Source organism: Kwoniella europaea, chromosome 1, assembly GCF_036810445.1.
Source record: "Kwoniella europaea PYCC6329 chromosome 1, complete sequence".
Lineage (NCBI taxonomy): Eukaryota > Fungi > Basidiomycota > Tremellomycetes > Tremellales > Cryptococcaceae > Kwoniella > Kwoniella europaea.
In genome coordinates, this window is record NC_089487.1 from 7,695,753 (window position 1) to 7,713,640 (window position 17,888).

Genomic DNA, 17,888 nt, shown 5'->3' on the forward strand with positions numbered 1-17,888 from the left:
CAGTCTCATTCTCATTCTCAATTCTCGATCAAGTAGAGTGGAGCCCCATCTGATTTTGAGCCGTATCACGTGACTTGACCATGGCACATTCCACTCGATCTCAACAGTTGATTCAAGAAAGAATTCACAATCCCATACGTCTCACAGAAGATAAGAGCCCGACTAAAACAAGGCATTCATCGCCTTCTGGCTGACCACCCAACATCTCATGAACACCACTCTCACCTGAGAAATCACTGCAGACACCCGAGCATCATGTCCGACCGACCCCTCTCCTTACCTATCATCCCGTCCTCTCCCTCCCTTCAATCTCACCTCACAGCGCTCGACCACCTCTCCCTCCAGCTCCGACATCTCACCAGCTCCACGACCCACCCAGTGAGGTTACCCCTCGGCTCCAAAGCCTCAATGGTCGGTGATATAGTACATACGAATGATATCAAAGTGAATATAGGTTGTGGGTATTGGGTAGATATGACCGCCCAGGAAGCTTCGGAATATGTGAAAAGGAGGAATGATCAGTTATTGGAGGAACACGCTAGGTTGTTAGAGGGTCATACGAGACTTGCTGCTGTGGAAAAGCTGGAGGATGAGGTATCAGGGATCAAAAATAAACGGAAAGAAGGAAAGAGGAGACTGGTCGAAACGAAAGTCGGATTTCATCCGATATTCCACCAGATGCCTGAAACAGCTGCTGCTGGACCATCGAATTCGTCTGTTGAAGATGAGGGAGTGGAAAATACTGAGAGAGAAGAAGCTAGTCAATATAAAATGACTGAAGGAGAACAGTCGAGCTCTGTATCATCGAAAACGGATCAGACAAATACATTTACTCGGAACGTTCATCCAATACCGACCGATACCGCCATTCAGTCAGTGAGACCCAAAGATCCTGAACAGTCCGTTAGTGCATCTCTAGTAGAGCTACTAGATGATCAAGATGGCTCTGATGGGGAGGTCGAAGTGTCAGGAAACTCACTAGGGGACAATACGGTGAGCCTGAATTGTTGGTTTACATATCCGATCATACTGATAAAGTCATCTTAGACAACCAATGAAGAAGGTCTACCAATCCATGAGATCCGCGAAACCCTCTCTGGCGAGACGATTGGTCCACCTCCACCACCTTCCACCTCAACTACTGCTCCTGAACAACCAATCGAAGAGGAAGAAGATGATTATTTCTCTCCTGAGGCTGTCGCCCGTCGAGCCGCCTTGCGACGAAGACTGTTCAACGAAGATACCTCAAGTGATGAGGATGAACGTCCAGTCCAAGCAGCCATCAAAGCTAAGGGTGGTATTATACGTTCATCCAATACCGTGACAGAGAAACCTTCCAGTAGCGCACAAGCTGCTCCACCTTCACCCTCCTCACCTCCAGTGCGAGAACGTAGACCCTCATCCAGCCAACCACTTCCATCCAAATCCATCCTCAAGCCTTCCAATCCACCTACACTAAAAAAATCAGTAACTTTTGATCCTTCCTTACCTTCTCCACCTACTTCTCCTGCACCCGATGAATCACTCTCTCAGATGAGTAAGAGGTTCGGATTTCCCCTACCTCTAGCAGTATCTGACGAGTCTACCTCCAACTCAGGCGAATTCAGTGTCAAGCCAGTTCCTGTTATACCCCCTCCTCAACCGAGGAAAAGGGATGATACTAGTGGTTTTGCAGGGTTCAAGAGAGGTTTCTTAGATGGAGATTCACGTATGACGACTAAACCTTTTCAGTCAGAACACAACGAAGCTAAGATGAGGGATTTATTACACATGATGGAGAATGAAGCACGAGATCCAACAACACCAGCAGTTGTAGAAAAGGCTACATCTTCTTCTTCTTCGATTTCGGCTTCGCCTTCGACGAAGGCGAAGGGTGATAAAGCATTCAACGACCCACCACCTAAATCCAAGGTAAAGAAACAAAGTCTATTTTCACAAAGGTTGAGTCAACCTGAAATAGATGCCTCTGCACCTAATATCCAAACAACCTCAACAGCCCGAATACCTAATTTGCCTAAAGTTTCTGAAAGTAAAAGTACCAATACGATAAAATCTGGTGTGATTGAGAAGGCGCCTGTGGTACAGCAAGGGGTTAAAGAGAGATTGGATAATTTGAAAATTGTTGAAAGACCAATTTCGAATGGGATTAAAGCTCCGAAGAAAAGTGAGATTGATGTTAGTGTAGGGAGAACCAATTATACTACTAATGGGGAGAACAAAACTAGCAACCAAAATGAAGTGACTACAAAGGATAACGAAGAAGAAGAAGACGAAGATGATGATGACGATGAGTTTAGTGAATATTCCACAGGGGAGGAAGATGAATACGATCTAGATCAAGCGTTATTAGCAAGGGAAGTAGCATTAGAATACCATAAGAGACAAACTTACAAACCTCTCAATCGCGATTTAGATGATCCCCATTTTGACGACTTGCAAGAAGGAGAAGGGGAAGGAGGAGAGAGAGGGGGAGGGGTAATGTTGGGATTACCTAGAATATCCGAATTTGGTGAACCGATGATAATCAATCCTAAACCCGAGGACTTAAGGAGGTTCATCAGAGTGGGTAAATTGGAGAATGGCAATTTGGTTTTGGCACCCGGTGAAGAATCGCTCGAAACCGATGATGAAGATCAAGATGAAGAAAATAGAGAAGACGGTGAGGGAAGGAAGGAGAGAAGAGAAAACAGAGAGAATATCAAAAAGAAGTTAATGGGATTGGAAATTCCCACTTCCCAATTGATTGAACAAGAACGACAAGACAGGGAAAGGAAGAATGTAGAGAAAGGCAAGAAGAAACAATATGAAGATTGGGAAAAATCATTACCACCTATTTTATCGAACGATAATCCTAAAAAGGGAGAGGTAGTTTTAGATGACAAAGATAAGTCGAAGTCTAAACCACCTATAATTCCTTTGGTTCCTGAATCACCAATTATCTCACCTGATCGATCTGTATCAACACCGACGACGGCACCTGCAACACAAACAGCGAGTGAAGATGTTAAACCAAAGAAAGTATCGAGGTTCAAAGCTTCTCGAATGGGTAATACCTGATTGATTTTGATTTGCAAGTTGTATCTTTGTATCTTTGTATCTTTGTACCTTTGTGCTAGTCAAATCGTGAATGATATATATAGTCTATATGCATCCAAAGTATGCTAAACGAAGTTAAGATTACATCTATCTCAACGTACGTTCATATCCTCCTGAAAGTTGAACTTTCTAAGCCACTTGACCTTCCGTGGCGAACAATTTGTCCAAACCTTCTTCCACTGCTGAGATCTTAGATAAAAGGATCTTGATAGCTTCTGGAACAATTTCTTCAGGGTTGTATTGACCTGTTGATTCCACGTTGACTGTGTAGGGACGAGAACATTGATCAGTTTTACTTAATAAGACAGATAGGAACGCATATTCCTCTTTTCAACAAATAACAAGTGAATCGCCTGGTGACACTTGATCTCGTTCCTTTCCCTTTCTCCCCACTTGATATTCCCTCTTCGTCTGACACCTTTCGAGAAATTTCAAGGAGTACAATTGTTTCAAATCGGAAAGTCCACTCACAGATGAAATGATCCCTTATCCTGTTCAACGACACCTTATCGGCGAACTCAGGATGTCTCAACACTTCTCTACTGACCGTATCTTTTCGTGGATTCTTCACTACCACTTGATCATTCTCGATCTCAATGACACCTTCGGGGAAACATTTCTGGAATTTCTGTTGATGTTCTATAGGGATTGGTTCACGGAGGATTATATGTGGGAGTAATCGGTAAGAGGCGGTCGCTACGTTCAAGTAAAGTGTAAAGTGTAATCAGTATTTCAGTTTTCTTAACTGTAAGAACTTTGCGAAGTTCCTCCTTTAATTTGATATCCCACTTTTCCACATCACACTTCTACTCATATCATATTCACATGCAAGATGATAAGACGGGATGTACTCACCAACAGGACTAAACTTCGCATGATCCATCCCCACTCCCTTCCTCGCGAAGCAGTGCAAATCAATCTGTTGACCGGGTCTCAATTTACACAAGAGTATATCCCTATCTACAGGTTTAGGTTCCTTCCCTTTATATTTCCTTGATTGATCTCCTGATGGTGACCATTTCATCATTCCTGTATAGACGTTGGAATCGTAATATAGTTTTTTGGGGTCTTTCTCTGATTTGTCTACTCCCGGACCACGGTCGCATCGTACGGAAAGGTCGAAGACTATCGTATCCGTTTCGTGAGGGGCAGAGTGAGGTGATGCTATAACATACAAGCACGATGAGACCAGCCTCAGCACCGAAACGACTTATGAGGATAACAACGTGGTATATAAGATGAATGGATGCTTACGCCTGTACTTCAACGACCTAGGATCAATTTTTAATGGTACCAGCCCAACTCTATGACATAATACTTCATCTTGCATGATAGATGTGTTGTTCCATACGTATATCTCTTCGATGGCAATGGTAGGGACCTATAGATCGGCACGGTTTAATCAGCTCCGTACGGTATCCGCTTTCAAGATGGCTGACGCGCTCACCTCAGCAATCATCACTCTCCTCAAAGCATTCGCTATAGATGCATCTACTCCGACTAAGTCAAATTCGATTGTTGAAGGTGTTAAGCGTTGCACAGATGTGATGAGATTCTACAATCATGGATGATCAGTACTCTTGCAAGCTGATCCTCGACTGGTGTTCAAGCAGCTTACCTCTTTAAATTTCTGTAAATTCCATGAATGATCTTCTCCTGGATAATGTCCTGGAAATTCTGAGCCTGCGACCTATACGATCGGGAGAAGGAATTAGCAGAGTTTTCATGCGGCGCTGATTCAAACGATTTTGTCGGGTCGATGAGATACATCCCAGGATAACATGAATCATCCCACTATGATAGCTCGATCTCGGCTATCTGTACGTTGAGCAGAAGGATAAGGAGGAATGATCACTTACAGCACCGATCCTTTCAGGGAGGACCTGCACATGCCGTCGAGTATCATCTAGGGAGCGAGGCATGTTGTCTGATAGTAAGTGAACGGGGTATTGCTTGATTGAATTGTCAGAAATACCTAATGTTGAAGATAGGAGTAGCAATTTTGTTATGGTAATCCATCCAGTCAAGCACAAGTCAAAAGTCGAAAACATGATGAATCCCAACTTTTGCTTAGATGGAGGTACCATATACATTTCATGTGGCTTCTTGTTTCCTCAGGCACATTTCCCAGCCACGTGACTTGGTGTTGCATCGTTGTGTTTCAGCTGTTGATTTCTTTGGGGATGTGAGTGGGGGCCCACATTGATTTACCATGAATAACTGGGATGATCCGGTTACTTTGGATGTTGATACAACGTCCGATTTCATCCTCTTGCTCGAAACAACTATCCAAGTATGATGAAAGTCATCGAATGAGAGGTCATGACCTGTATCCTCAGTAATCAACGGTCGACTGTTTCAATCCAACGACACGTAGACCAGTAGACCTACCATCATGTCATCACCTCCCAACCTCCTGTCCAGCCTCGACCTCATACCAGGTCTAAACTCTCCAGCCAATATCGTCTCACCTCAACCATCCCTACCATCCTCACCACCTTTACCAACCCATCATCAACGGTCCAAAACCGCTCCACCACCCAACTTCTCACCTGCCTCACATCATAAAGCTCTACCTTCATCCTCACCCTCATACTCGAAAATAGACGAATCCCCAATCATCGATACAAATTCACCTCATCATAGTCCACCTTTGGCATCCTCATCAACCGAAACCAGCCCCAATCACGCCTCGTGTTTACGCAGGACACCCTCGTCGTTATCCACTGGATCATCCAATGGACACGGGAGGGAGAAGAAGAGGTTGAGATTCACTTCATTGTCCCATACGCATGCTGGTCCTAGTAAATCTGCCTCGACATCCACTGCTGGAGATGTCATATTCCCTGGACGAGCGATGGAGGAAGGCCAATATACCCCCAAGTCGACTAAAGGTATACCGAGAGATCAAGTGGATTACCTGATGAGTGATCCTGGTACACCCAATTTGTCAGAAACGTAAGTCAGCTATCAGGGTCATGCGTAATCATAGCTGAATAAACGTGTTCAATACACAGTGCCGATCAGATTCGAAGGACACTCTCACTGGCTTCCCTAGACTCGCTATTACTTCTCTCAACGAACCCTTCAGGTGAAAGGGATAAGTTGATAGCGGAAGTATCAAAAGCAGGTAAAGATCTGGTGTGGAGGAGTCAAAATGAGAAGAAATTGTTACCTCGCGATCCTGAGAGAGCAGGTATTCTAGCTTTGAAGAGGGGTCTGCGTAAGTCCTGCTCCACCTCATCTTCCCATTATCCCATCCATAAACACTGTAATCATCGGCCACAAGTGAATGGTGTCAGCTAAAGGTATTCTTCATTTATAGGATCATTCCTGTTAGCATTCTCCGTTCGAGCAGGTATAAACGTCCTCCTGGCCCTATTCCGAAATCTTCGTAATGAGAAATTACGTCTTGCATTATTCCGACATGCCATATTCGGTCAAGAGCCATTCAGGTTCGGCGCAATGCTGGGAACATTCACTTTCCTCAATACTCTTACCTTACACATGTTGAGATTAGCTCCTCCGATAGGATATTACAGGAGGAGGTTGAAAAACGGATTATTCAATAAACCGACTTTTGGTCCGCCTGAAAGAGAGGGAGATGAAGGTGAGAGAAGATGGCAGGCGGCTGTTGCTGGTGCGGTGGGTAGCTTGGGGTTGTTATGGGAAAGTCAAAGTAGGAGAACAGGCGTGGCTCAACAGTGAGTTGACTCTTTTCCAAATATCAAAGAGAAGGGGGTTAACTCAAGGGATACTTTAGAATGTTCGTAAGAGGACTTCAAGCTTCTTATAATCAGTATACACCCCGGTTAGGGATACATATACCTCATGGCGATTTATTGGTATTTGGAGCTTGTTGTGGTCAGATCATGTTTGCGTGGTTATGTAGTCCAGAGACTATACCGAGGGAATATAGTGCATGGTGAGCTGAACGATTCCTTCGTAAACAAGTGTGAGCTGACACGATCTTGCGTAGGATCTTACAAGCCTCGAGAGTACCAGGATTCGCTGTCAATGCCAATCGGACATTGGTAAGACAGAAGATCATCGAGCCGGTACAGGTCAAGAAGGCTTTAGAGCACAAGGTGAGCTCTTTACAACGGTTCACACCGTCTAGCGTGTGTAACAAAAGCTCACTAGGTACCCTTGTCAGGCCATCACACCGACGAATCGAAAAACCCTTGAACAGATGCTGGTCAAGCTGAAAGAAGGTTGGAAACCGTCTGTCGTACCCTGGTGAGCTTGGCACTGGCTTCGTATTCTGTTTCAATGAACGTCGGAATAGCTGACGATGTCTTTCAGTGAAATGGTACACCCCTGGGTGGACAGTTGTCCCGAAACCAATCTGCGACGATTCTTCGCTGTCTTCGTTAGTTCTTTTTTCCATGCTCATATCAATGACAACTCAACTCACGAGGTGCTTTTGCATCACTTAGCGATTCATGCTTCCGGTTTACTCTGCCTTGCATCTTATCCCAATGCTAGTCCTGCGTCGCCATCATGTCCAAAGAGATCCCTTGAAGATGTTAGCAAGGGTCATATGGGGTATAACGAGGAGTTGTTCGTTCTTGGGTGTATTCGTGTTCATCTATCAAAGTGAGTAGCAAACGTGCTCCCATTGACATACAAAGCCAACATGCATTACATTGTTACTGATCAGCTATCTGGTTTCATACAGCTTTGTTCTGTTTACGTATACAATCGGTCGAACAAGGTTGGGGGACCAACTTTTTACGAAATGCCTTGAAGAGAAAGGAGACTTTCTGGTTGATGGGATTTAGTACTTGTCTGTCATTACTTGTGGAGGAGAAGGTGAGTTGTTATAATTGTACAAAGTATTCCATTATTACGATGTCTTAGAATGTTTACTAATCTTGTCTGGATTGATTGGCACATGTAGAAACGTCGTGCAGAGTTAGGTGAGCTATGATCATCTGGCTGATTATTCCGAACACCAATGAAAGCTGACTTGAATTATTGGTCCCATACAGCGATGTATGTCCTACCTCGTGCACTCGAATCAGCTTGGTCCAGTGCCAGAAAAAGAGCTTGGGTACCTATCGTACCATTTGGCGAAACGATCTTGGGTGCAGTGGCAATGGGTATGGTAATGGATGCTTATAAGGTTAGCTCGTTATTCTTCAACAGATAGAGTATGAAGCTGACGTTGGATGTGATGTAGCATCAACCTGATGCTATGAGTGGGATAGTCAGGAGGTTATTATTCCAGCTTGTTGGCCCTGTGTAGGCTATGAAAGGTTAAATCGAATGAATAAAAAACATTCACCGACGATAGATCTTTTGTATAACCGTCAAGATTCCAGGATCGTAAAAATTCTTGCGAAATATCTGACCGATAAGTAACAGCATGTTTGAACAACACGGTCGATCGATGGAAACACGAAGGATATATGAAAGTCAAGTACAGTGACAGAGTACTTGACAGTATGGAGATTCTGCCTTTCAGATCATTGGAGCATTGTATCATCTTCTACTGTACGATAAACATGTAAATGTATCTATTGCCCGCAATGCCACCTCAACCAGTCTCACCCAGTTAATCAGTCCTACAAAATGCATGACCTGAAAGAATAGAATGTAATATAACATAACATACATGCAATATGAGATCTACCATGCTGAGTTCAAAATCAGATATAACATCTATCCGTGTTCCCCCAATATCGAAGGAACCAAAATATCCAATTATCCAATGATTCATTCCTATGCTTAACGTTCTCAGTGCTCATTGTTGGTGGTTTGCATAACCTAAGTAAATCCCCTTATACCCAATACCCTCCTTACGTCATTAACGAATCTCAAACTGTCCAAGACCGGTATAGATTGAAGGAGAGCTTCGTCGTTTGGGTCGGAAGTCCATCCTTCGATGGGTAGAGCGTTGGCTATAAGAGATCCACAAGAACAACTTAGCATGTGTTCGTATATGGGTAGATCGATTCCATTTCATTCAACTTGACTCGATGTGGGTTCTAGTTCCCTTACGTCTCCCAAACTGACACTCGAACCCAGACCCAAACTCAGACATAAACTCACCTTTATTCCAATTATAGCTTACCGGGCTATTATCCATAAAACACACTCTGCTCAAATCTTTCTCTACCAGCGACAGATCCTTGATGTAACTCCCATTAGGTTGAAGATGACATGATTCCCTATATAATCTCTTGGCGAACAAGTTCCGACCTGCATCTAACCATTCGATGACGGGGTCGGCATACTCTGGCATGGAGGCTGTAAAGATGACGAGGGTGTACCATGATGCGACCTATAAATAGCAAAAAGAGATCAGTTATAAGTCAACAAGTCAACAACTTTAGGATAAGTTTGAACTGAACAGAGGATGATCGCTTTTGATAAGAGCTTGAGGGTGTTAAGGTATAATAGTGGATAAACAGAGATGTTGAATGTGAAAAGAGAATGAACTTCAAAAAACTCACCTTTTTCAAAAAATGATCCACATAAGGTCTTTTATAAACATGATACATTGTTGATCTCCCATTCAACACAACTTCCACGGAATGTCCTTCCCTACTTCCAACTCCTTTAGATCTATTCTTGCTATTCGTACTCATCAATCCACTCAAGCTCAAACCCAATATTCCTCCTCCACCTGACGAACCGGCATTGATCGACAGTGGACGTGAGGTAGAATGAATAAGTGTTTCGTCAAGATCTAGGATAAGTGTTTTCTGTAGGTGGAAAGGTGTAGTGATATGCCGAGGTATCTTCATACCATTCCCATGTGTATTGGTCGACAACAACGACGAAGTTGAAGAAGTGGAATTGGGAGTGGTGGTCTTGGTGCGAAAGATGATTGAATCATTCTTACTTATTGGTGCGGGTACGCTTGGATCGAGGATCGAAGTCGATATTGGATTAGCCAGTATACCTGATTTTCTCACTTTCTCTGATTTCGGTTTCACCTGCACCTGTCCTTCCTGTTCTTTCCCTTGGTCTTTTCTAGTGATGATCTTGGGTGTAGGATTCGAAAGTATAGAGGTAGGAGGTGATATCAGAGGTTTTTGTAAATTCGTTATACTCTGTCTATGATGCGGTGGTAACGGTCGAATCAGATCATTTTCACCATCTATTGACGGATCGTTGAGAGTGGTCGTGATAGTGTTAGTGTTCGGAGCAGACTTCAAACGGAATGTGAAATTTTTCGGATTCCTATTCTCATTTTCTTTCTCTTCAAGATGATTATGATCGTTGATCGTTGTAGTTGCAAAATCATCTTCTGATGGAGGTAGTTTATCCAAAGAAGGTTGATCGGATGGTGCTCTAGTGACCAATGGATCTATCCAATCTTCTTCTCCTTCTTCTTGTTCCGTCTCATTCTCATTGGTTTCTAATAAATCACGTTCAATCTCACTACTTGATCCTTCCTGTTCGACTTCACCTTCGAGTTTACCAACTTGGTTATCTGGCAGAGGGACACTCGGACTAGATATTCCAGCAGAGACCATCAGACTCTCCCCTAATTCCCTCAAACCATCCGCCGTCGTCTTGTTCCTCTTAGACCTAGACCGACTCCTACTCCTCCCCGATCTCGTCTCACCCACCAAACTCCTCCAAAAAGCCAACAATATCGACCATAGTACCAGAGCGATGCGGAGGATTAATGGAGTAGTTGGAGGAGGGACCTTGATAGATGAATAGGTAGTAACTACCTTTTTACGTCTTCCGCCCACCGATCCGACTCCATTCCTGGTGGGATTACCATTGGAGGAGGCCTTGTACCGCCTCTTGGATCGAGGAGTTGGAGGGAGATTGGACAACCTAGGTGTGGATAGGGGACCAGCACCGATATTTGAGCTGGAACTGCCAGGTGGAGTGACGGTTCTACTTAGTGTTGGTTTCGAAGACGATGAAGATGAAGAGGATGAAGGGATGGAGATGAATGATGAGAGATAGTAGTCTAGTCGACTGAGGGTGTTCATCTGTATTGTTGTTATAGACATTGTATGATGTCAGCAAAATGGCGACGTAGATGGCATAGAGACGAAGTCAAGGGTGTGAACAAGAATTGTGAAGGAGATAGAGCAAAGCGCAAGAAGGATGAAAAGCTTCTCACCTTGTTTCTCTCCTATATATGCTATATCATGATCTAGTACGAGCGAATGTGGTAACCTTCGAGCCAAGGTAAAGTAGTAGGTGAGGGCTGAACTATATTCGAAAGATATGGTGTTCGAGATCAAAGTTGGATCGGGGATTCGTACTCTTCAGCCTTTGATGGCCGATGTTGGTAGGAGTAGGCGTAGGTGAGGTGACCGTGTTGTCCAAGTAAGTGTTTATAGTGATGTCTCAGTATGTTGTTATGTTATAGTCTTACTCATGATCAGTCGTCTTCTTGATTCTTTGATTTCCCGGAACAACGCGATGCCTGATACCTGCACAACGATACACACAACTGCATATAACCGGAACTTTATCCTGAATCCTGAACTGTGCTAATCGCCCCACTCTGCATAACCGTGGGGACAAACCCCCCATACAAATGCCAATTGCTAGTCTACAACTGGAACATGCAACCTCAGTACGGTGCCAATGCTTAAATGCAACCGCATCACATCATATCATATACATCCCACAAGCATATACAGATAAGTTAAGATGTTATATTCATTCATTTATGTTTATACGATTTCTTCTTGTATAATCTGACCAAAAATTAGATATAAAAGGTATGATTTTCACTCTGACAGATCGTTACTTCTTCATGTCATCTCTCCAAGATAGATTCCAATTGAAAGATCATGAAAAGAGATAGAGATGAGCAAGCTAGATGCATCAACAGTGGAATCACCTTTCACCTTTGAGGTGAAAAAGAGGCGAGAGGCGGACGAGTTGTGAATGAACAGATATGATCTGGGGTTTTAGGGTGTTTTTATTGTTGGAAGAAAGACGGACGACAGGAAATTATTGAGACGGGCGAAATGACAAAGAGAAATATTTGATTTTTTAAACAGGTCGAAACTAGAGGGGTAGCTGACGATATGAGGAATGCCCTTAAGCAGCCTCGGCACCATCTTGGTTTTGATTAACTCCTATTGAATTGTGCGACATCTCGTCAGCACGACGTTACCATGAATCATAAAGTGCGGGAAGTCTGATACTCACGTCGCTCTTTCTCAGACTCGAGTTGAGAGTAGAGGAGCATCAAGGCTCTCTCGGTAGATTCGGGAGTACCTTGGATGGTGAACATTCTCTCGCCGGTCTCATCGTGGGGGACTTTAGCGATGGAGATTCTCGAACCGGAAAGTCGTCTGATCTCAGTGATCTTAGCACCACCTCGACCGCTGCACATGGGTGAGAGATGAGATCAGCATGAATACTTCAGATTCAGTTAGCCACGTAGCCACGTATGACTTACATGATACAACCGACCATATCACTAGGGATAGAGATGTTTTGAGTTCTGAGGTTGGGATCATTGAGGTTGATTGGAGGGTTCTCGGATTGTCTTCTGTCGGCTAACGCAGCTCCAGCTCCAGCTGCACCAGAGATGGAAGCTCGGGGAACGGCCGAACCTCTTCTCTCACCAGTAGGGAAGGGGTTACCGAAACCGGCAGCAACCGAGGTCCTTCTAATTCCTCCAGTGGGGCCAGTAACAGCTTGAGCACCTAAGCCACCAGCTAATACACCGGCATCACCAGCCGCACCAGGGTGGTAGAGGACGGTACCGGCTCCTCTATCGAAATCTTCTTGAAGGCATTTAGCGATTTCAGCTACAGCAGTTTTGATAGCATCTACTGATCCTTGAACTTCTACTACTCTTTCGGTAGATTGAGGTAACATCTCTTTAGAAGCTACCATCCTTGCTCCGGATAAGTCTTGGATCTGTTTGATCTTGAGACCTGATCGTCCAATGACGGTACCCATCAAATTGTGAGAGATGAGTAATCGAATAGAAGTGAATGATCCAACGGGTGGAGGAGGTAGGGAAGAGTCCGAAAGGGGAGTTTCAAGAAGGAGTCTAGCTACTTCTGCATAAGCTGAAGAGACAGATTCGAGATCACCCGAAACGGAGAATACACGATCTTGTACACCTGGTACAACTTTTGATACTCCAGCTTTGACACCGGTCAAATTTCTAATATGAGCGATGGTAGCTCCGGCTTTACCAATGATGATACCTGCCTCTTTGGTAGAGACCAACGATCGAAGTGAGAGGGGGTGTTCACCATTCTCGTTGGTACCGTTGGCGTGGGCGCCGGTAGTAGGGGATGCGGCAGAGGGGACGGTAGCCTCTTGAGAGGTCTTAGGGGAGACTTGATCTTTGATAGGTGTAAGGAAAGGATGATGGGTTCGTCGTCAATATAGTTCGGGAGAGAACGAGAAAGCACGGGATTGAATCAGCACAGGCATGTTACAGGATCTTAAAGTTGGAGTATACAGTAAAAGAAGATGATGAGGAAGTGAAGACTGGGGGAAGAGTGGAGATGGAGATGGAAGTCAGACGGTGAGTCGAGATGAGATGATGAGAGAATGTTCCAGCTAGTACTTACCAGGAGCGATTTCAGCCATTATGAATCGAAGGTAATAAGGTTAAAAGAGACTGAGTCGAGTCGAGGAGAGGTTGGGTGGTAGGATGGAAGAAAAGAGGTCGAGGAGCGGAGTCGAGTTGGGGGAAGGTGAGGTGAGGTTGAGCGTGTAGGTGAAGGTGAGTGAGTAGGTGGCGAAGAGAAGGTAGATGATGAGGTGAAGAAAGGAAAGGAGGGAGAGGGGGGTGAGAAGGATCAAAAGGTGAATGGTAGGATGGATGGTGTGTACACAGTAGTGAGACAGTGCGGTGTGTGCTTAGGTGGGTGTGTGCTTGACAATTTGGAATGGAGTGGAGTAAAGTGGCAATGTCCGCGAGTGGCAAATCTCTAATCACCTCACCTGTACCATTCACCGGAGCTTATGTCTCACTTTCACAATTTACCTGAGAGGCATGACTCCGAGACCGACAAGGAGCCAGTGCATCTTCACCTGGAATTCTGACATGTTTCCGCCATATGTATGTACTCAGTACCAGGTGCAGAGCAAATGATCGACACGAACGTCACTTGCCTGATTCGGAAATAAACCCTCGATGCATTGATCCAGTATCAACAGGATCAAAAGGGATACTGAGGTTGATTTTACGACCCCGAACCGAGATGAAGCTGAACATAAATCTTTGACCATGCCTGAAGCAACAATAGAATGACGACGGGAGCTGGAAGCACCCTGCTGTTGTACTTATTGGCAGGCGATGCTGGTTCGAACCAGGGACCACGACTATAGTACGATAAGGCCGATGAGTGACATGATAGTACGTCAAGGGGAAAGGTGCAATTTCGTATTTGTCCAAATGAGACTACCCATGGCCATCATCTTTATCTACAGGGCGGTTGAGAATACTGCCGAGTCACTCGACCACCGGTGTGAAGGCTAGGTAAGTGGGTTATTAACTTAGGTCGATGTGTGCGTGCGCGTAGAGTAGTTTAACCGAATACAGCCGGTTAATCCGGTTCCGCGCTACTCAAGATGATTGCTGACGCGAGAATGAAAGAATCATCGTGCCCCTTTTTCACTTCAGTTGACTTGGCTCATTCCCAAGTAAGTCAAGATGCAATATGGTCGTAGATGTAATGCGAAGACATCTAATGAATATGCAGTCTACCCGTACAAAGGATCTATGGTTAGGATAGAAGCAGGAATAAGGACAACAATATGAATTTTGAGGGACGAGCCAAAGTTCGATACAAAAGGATGGAAATTGATACAAGGACAGATATGAGTTAAGCTGATGGTAAGGGTGATGGACGACCATTCTAAACCGAAGTAGTCAATCCCGATCCTATATCTACTCCTACTTGACCAGGCGATACACTATCGTCTCCACCATTATCACCTATCTTACTCTCTTCTTCCTTTTTCATCTGCTCAATCTCTTCCGCAGTCAAGAACCGACCGCCTTTACCCCTTGGTCGCGAACAGGCATGGCGATGTCTCGATTCGTGCAAGTATGGCTGAGACGCGCATCAGTCATGTCAGCTTTGCCCGATCTCAATGATAATGATCATGACAATGTTGTTGAGGATCAACTCACTTTTCTAGATCTGACCAACCTATTCAACTCTTCCAACCTTGCTCTCGCCAATCGTCTTTTCAATATTCGATGGTATTGCTTCGCATTGACATATAACGGTTCTTCATTATCCACCTCCCCATCAACTTCTAATGGTTCTTCACCATCGTAATTCCCATGAGTGAGGTCATCTTGATTTTCATGTTCATTTTCATTTTCGATCTTAACCAATTCATCATCATCGTTATTGTGTATACCTTCGTCATCATCGTCATCATGTAGATAATCTTCGCCAAATGAGGCGGAATGAGCTGGGCCCCCATGTGCATTCCCATGTGAATGCGCATGATGATGGTTATGATAAGTGGATGGACCAGGTTGACTTATATCCAAATCCAAAAAGGACGAAGTAGGATCATCGCCATCGGGAGTACCTCCCGGGAATGGAGAAGAGTTGGTAAAGTTGGGTGGGATAAGTTGATGAGGGTAGTGATGTCGTGAAGAGAAGGATGATGTGGATGGTGTATTGGATGTTTGAGGTGGTGTAGGGAAATTATAATTTCCTAGACCTATACGAAATCAGGATATGATTAGCCTGAGATCTAACACATCAGACAATTTGAGATCGAGAGGTATAACAGTGATCATGAAGTGTGGTCGATGTAGATATACACAGCAAAAGTTTTGTTGTGAACATTGTAGACTCACCACCATTCTTCAGATCGAACCCTCCATCATAACCCGTCGCGAAGCTCGGATCAGAGAAAGTCGGACTAGGTGGATACGATCCGCCACCATTGGGTAATAAGGAGAACAAAGGTAATGTGGTGCTCATCGTGTATACGTTATATGTATTCTTCGGGTGACCGATGTATGAGGCAGATATTGATGCTGATGTAAAACCGGAAAGGTCGGAAATATCTGTGATGAGGGTTTATTTGTTTTGGTATCACTGAGAAAGAGGTATCGATAAGATAAAATCGATGGAGGTGGCCAAATTATCGAGTATCGATGTGAATGGTATATCTACAGTGGCAAGCTGATGATGATTGGGTATTGATATGATGATTATGATATATGATTATGGTTATATGAATGTGATTGCTCCTCCTTTCCTTTTCATAAGCGAGCCAACACACTAGTACTACCAGTGATGGTTGATGATGCTCTTGCTCTTCGTCCGAAAAAACAGATTGAAGAGATGAAAACAAAAAACCTCGGAGGGAACCGGCCGGCCACGTGTGAGACAATCTCCCCGCCCCGGAACTATAATTGCCACATGAAGATATACCGTCGGTGTTATACCTCTCTCATTCTATGTGCTAAGGGAGCTGGCCGTTCCGTGAGATGGTGATACTCACTCACTCACTCACACTCACTCAGCAGAGACAAGTAGACAACGTCAAAGACCATATACGTATCATCGTCGCTTAGCCCCCTATCCTCCTTCACTCCCCACTCATTCCTACCATCCCAACAACAGCAAAAATGGCTTCCGCAATGAGGTCTGTCCTCTCAAGAGGTTACGCAACCGCTTCAGCTGTCAAGGTGGGTATCCTCATATTGGCCCAAATCTTTCGGCCGTGGAGACTGTCATGATGTTCACCATATCGACAATATCAATATCATCAATTGACGATTATAGCTGTAAGATGCGAGGTGCTAATTGGACCTTTTGATCGTTGCAATAGGCTCCTATCCAACTCAACTCCCTCACTGGTACTTATGCCACCTCGACCTACCTCGCTGCTTTGAAGAAGTCTCCTAAGGATTTGGAAAGTTTAGCAAAGGACATTGAGGCTTTCGACAAGAAGATCAAGGAGGATGCCAAGGTATCTGCTTTCATCCGTGAGTATCACTCCTTTACATTATACCTCCTTCTACTCTATCAGAATGTAATCGAAGAGGAACACTTGATAAGTTTGCTACAAATCGACAACACCTATATAAACTATGTCCGTATTAAACTGAATAAGATACTAATCTCTTCTTGTCTTTTTTCCAATAAAACAGAAAACCCTACTCTCTCAGCATCTGAACGAACGAAAGCTCTCTCCTCAGTTGTTCCTTCCGGCTCTTCACCCATCCTCCTCAACCTCCTTACCGTTTTATCCGAGAACGGTCGACTCTCATCAGCACCCAAGGTATTCGCAGATTTCGGTTCTCTCATCTCTGCTTACCGTGGTGAACTTGAGGTTGTCGTCACCTCTGCTGAACCATTAGATAACAAGGCGCTCAACAGGATTGATAAGGCTTTGCAAGGTACGGAGATCGCCAAGGGAAAGACTTTGAAGGTTGTTAACCGGGTGAGTATATGATTCAAGGTGGTTTTGACATTGAGAGATGAGAGATGGATTGAAGAAAGATAGTCTATACTTTGACCGGATAAAAGATCATATGGGGAAGAGCACTTTTTAGTGTTGTCATTCGGGATGTGGAGACTGGCACGCATATCTTGTTATTCCCGATATACATACTGACGTTCACATAACCCACAGGTCAACCCATCGGTCCTTGGTGGTCTCCTCGTTGACTTCGGAGACAAATCAATCGATCTCTCAGCTTCTTCCAAAGTCAACAGATTCAACGCTGCTCTCACCCGTGAGTAACACTATATATCTTTCTCAACGATTGTACTGATATAATTGTTGTTTCTCGTGTTTACAGAAGGTGTATAAGTCAAATATCTTGAATAGAGATTGATAGTAGT

General features: G+C 44.3%; 7 protein-coding genes across 7 annotated transcripts; 3 read left to right on the top strand and 4 right to left on the bottom strand.

Moving 5' to 3' along the window:
• Positions 1-255: 255 nt before the first annotated feature.
• Positions 256-3,057, top strand: V865_002920 (uncharacterized protein; the record flags this gene model as incomplete). Its single annotated transcript, XM_066226719.1, has 2 exons — positions 256-993; positions 1,048-3,057. 2 exons carry the CDS (start codon positions 256-258, stop codon positions 3,055-3,057), a joined length of 2,748 nt encoding a protein of 915 aa, XP_066082816.1.
• A 168-nt stretch (positions 3,058-3,225) lies between these two features.
• On the bottom strand, positions 3,226-5,018 carry V865_002921 (uncharacterized protein; the record flags this gene model as incomplete). Its single annotated transcript, XM_066226720.1, has 7 exons — positions 3,226-3,359; positions 3,568-3,792; positions 3,952-4,260; positions 4,351-4,477; positions 4,544-4,651; positions 4,715-4,786; positions 4,956-5,018. 7 exons carry the CDS (start codon positions 5,016-5,018, stop codon positions 3,226-3,228), a joined length of 1,038 nt encoding a protein of 345 aa, XP_066082817.1.
• A 473-nt stretch (positions 5,019-5,491) lies between these two features.
• Positions 5,492-8,347, top strand: V865_002922 (uncharacterized protein; the record flags this gene model as incomplete). Its single annotated transcript, XM_066226721.1, has 12 exons — positions 5,492-6,054; positions 6,114-6,319; positions 6,422-6,800; positions 6,860-7,021; positions 7,076-7,184; positions 7,253-7,335; positions 7,402-7,468; positions 7,536-7,695; positions 7,778-7,911; positions 8,000-8,018; positions 8,091-8,224; positions 8,282-8,347. 12 exons carry the CDS (start codon positions 5,492-5,494, stop codon positions 8,345-8,347), a joined length of 2,082 nt encoding a protein of 693 aa, XP_066082818.1.
• A 521-nt stretch (positions 8,348-8,868) lies between these two features.
• Positions 8,869-11,060, bottom strand: V865_002923 (uncharacterized protein; the record flags this gene model as incomplete). The annotated part of the gene is made up of 3 exons (XM_066226722.1): positions 8,869-9,002; positions 9,154-9,385; positions 9,558-11,060. The coding sequence occupies 3 exons, from the start codon at positions 11,058-11,060 to the stop codon at positions 8,869-8,871; spliced, it is 1,869 nt and encodes a 622-aa protein (XP_066082819.1).
• A 1,069-nt stretch (positions 11,061-12,129) lies between these two features.
• On the bottom strand, positions 12,130-13,647 carry V865_002924 (uncharacterized protein; the record flags this gene model as incomplete). The annotated part of the gene is made up of 4 exons (XM_066226723.1): positions 12,130-12,167; positions 12,241-12,419; positions 12,494-13,397; positions 13,629-13,647. The coding sequence occupies 4 exons, from the start codon at positions 13,645-13,647 to the stop codon at positions 12,130-12,132; spliced, it is 1,140 nt and encodes a 379-aa protein (XP_066082820.1).
• Positions 13,648-14,921: 1,274 nt separating this feature from the next.
• V865_002925 (uncharacterized protein) lies at positions 14,922-16,013 on the bottom strand (the record flags this gene model as incomplete). The annotated part of the gene is made up of 3 exons (XM_066226724.1): positions 14,922-15,119; positions 15,200-15,747; positions 15,887-16,013. 3 exons carry the CDS (start codon positions 16,011-16,013, stop codon positions 14,922-14,924), a joined length of 873 nt encoding a protein of 290 aa, XP_066082821.1.
• A 653-nt stretch (positions 16,014-16,666) lies between these two features.
• On the top strand, positions 16,667-17,787 carry V865_002926 (ATP synthase F1, delta subunit; the record flags this gene model as incomplete). Its single annotated transcript, XM_066226725.1, has 4 exons — positions 16,667-16,726; positions 16,870-17,026; positions 17,192-17,484; positions 17,677-17,787. 4 exons carry the CDS (start codon positions 16,667-16,669, stop codon positions 17,785-17,787), a joined length of 621 nt encoding a protein of 206 aa, XP_066082822.1.
• Between the last annotated feature and the right edge of the window lie 101 nt (positions 17,788-17,888).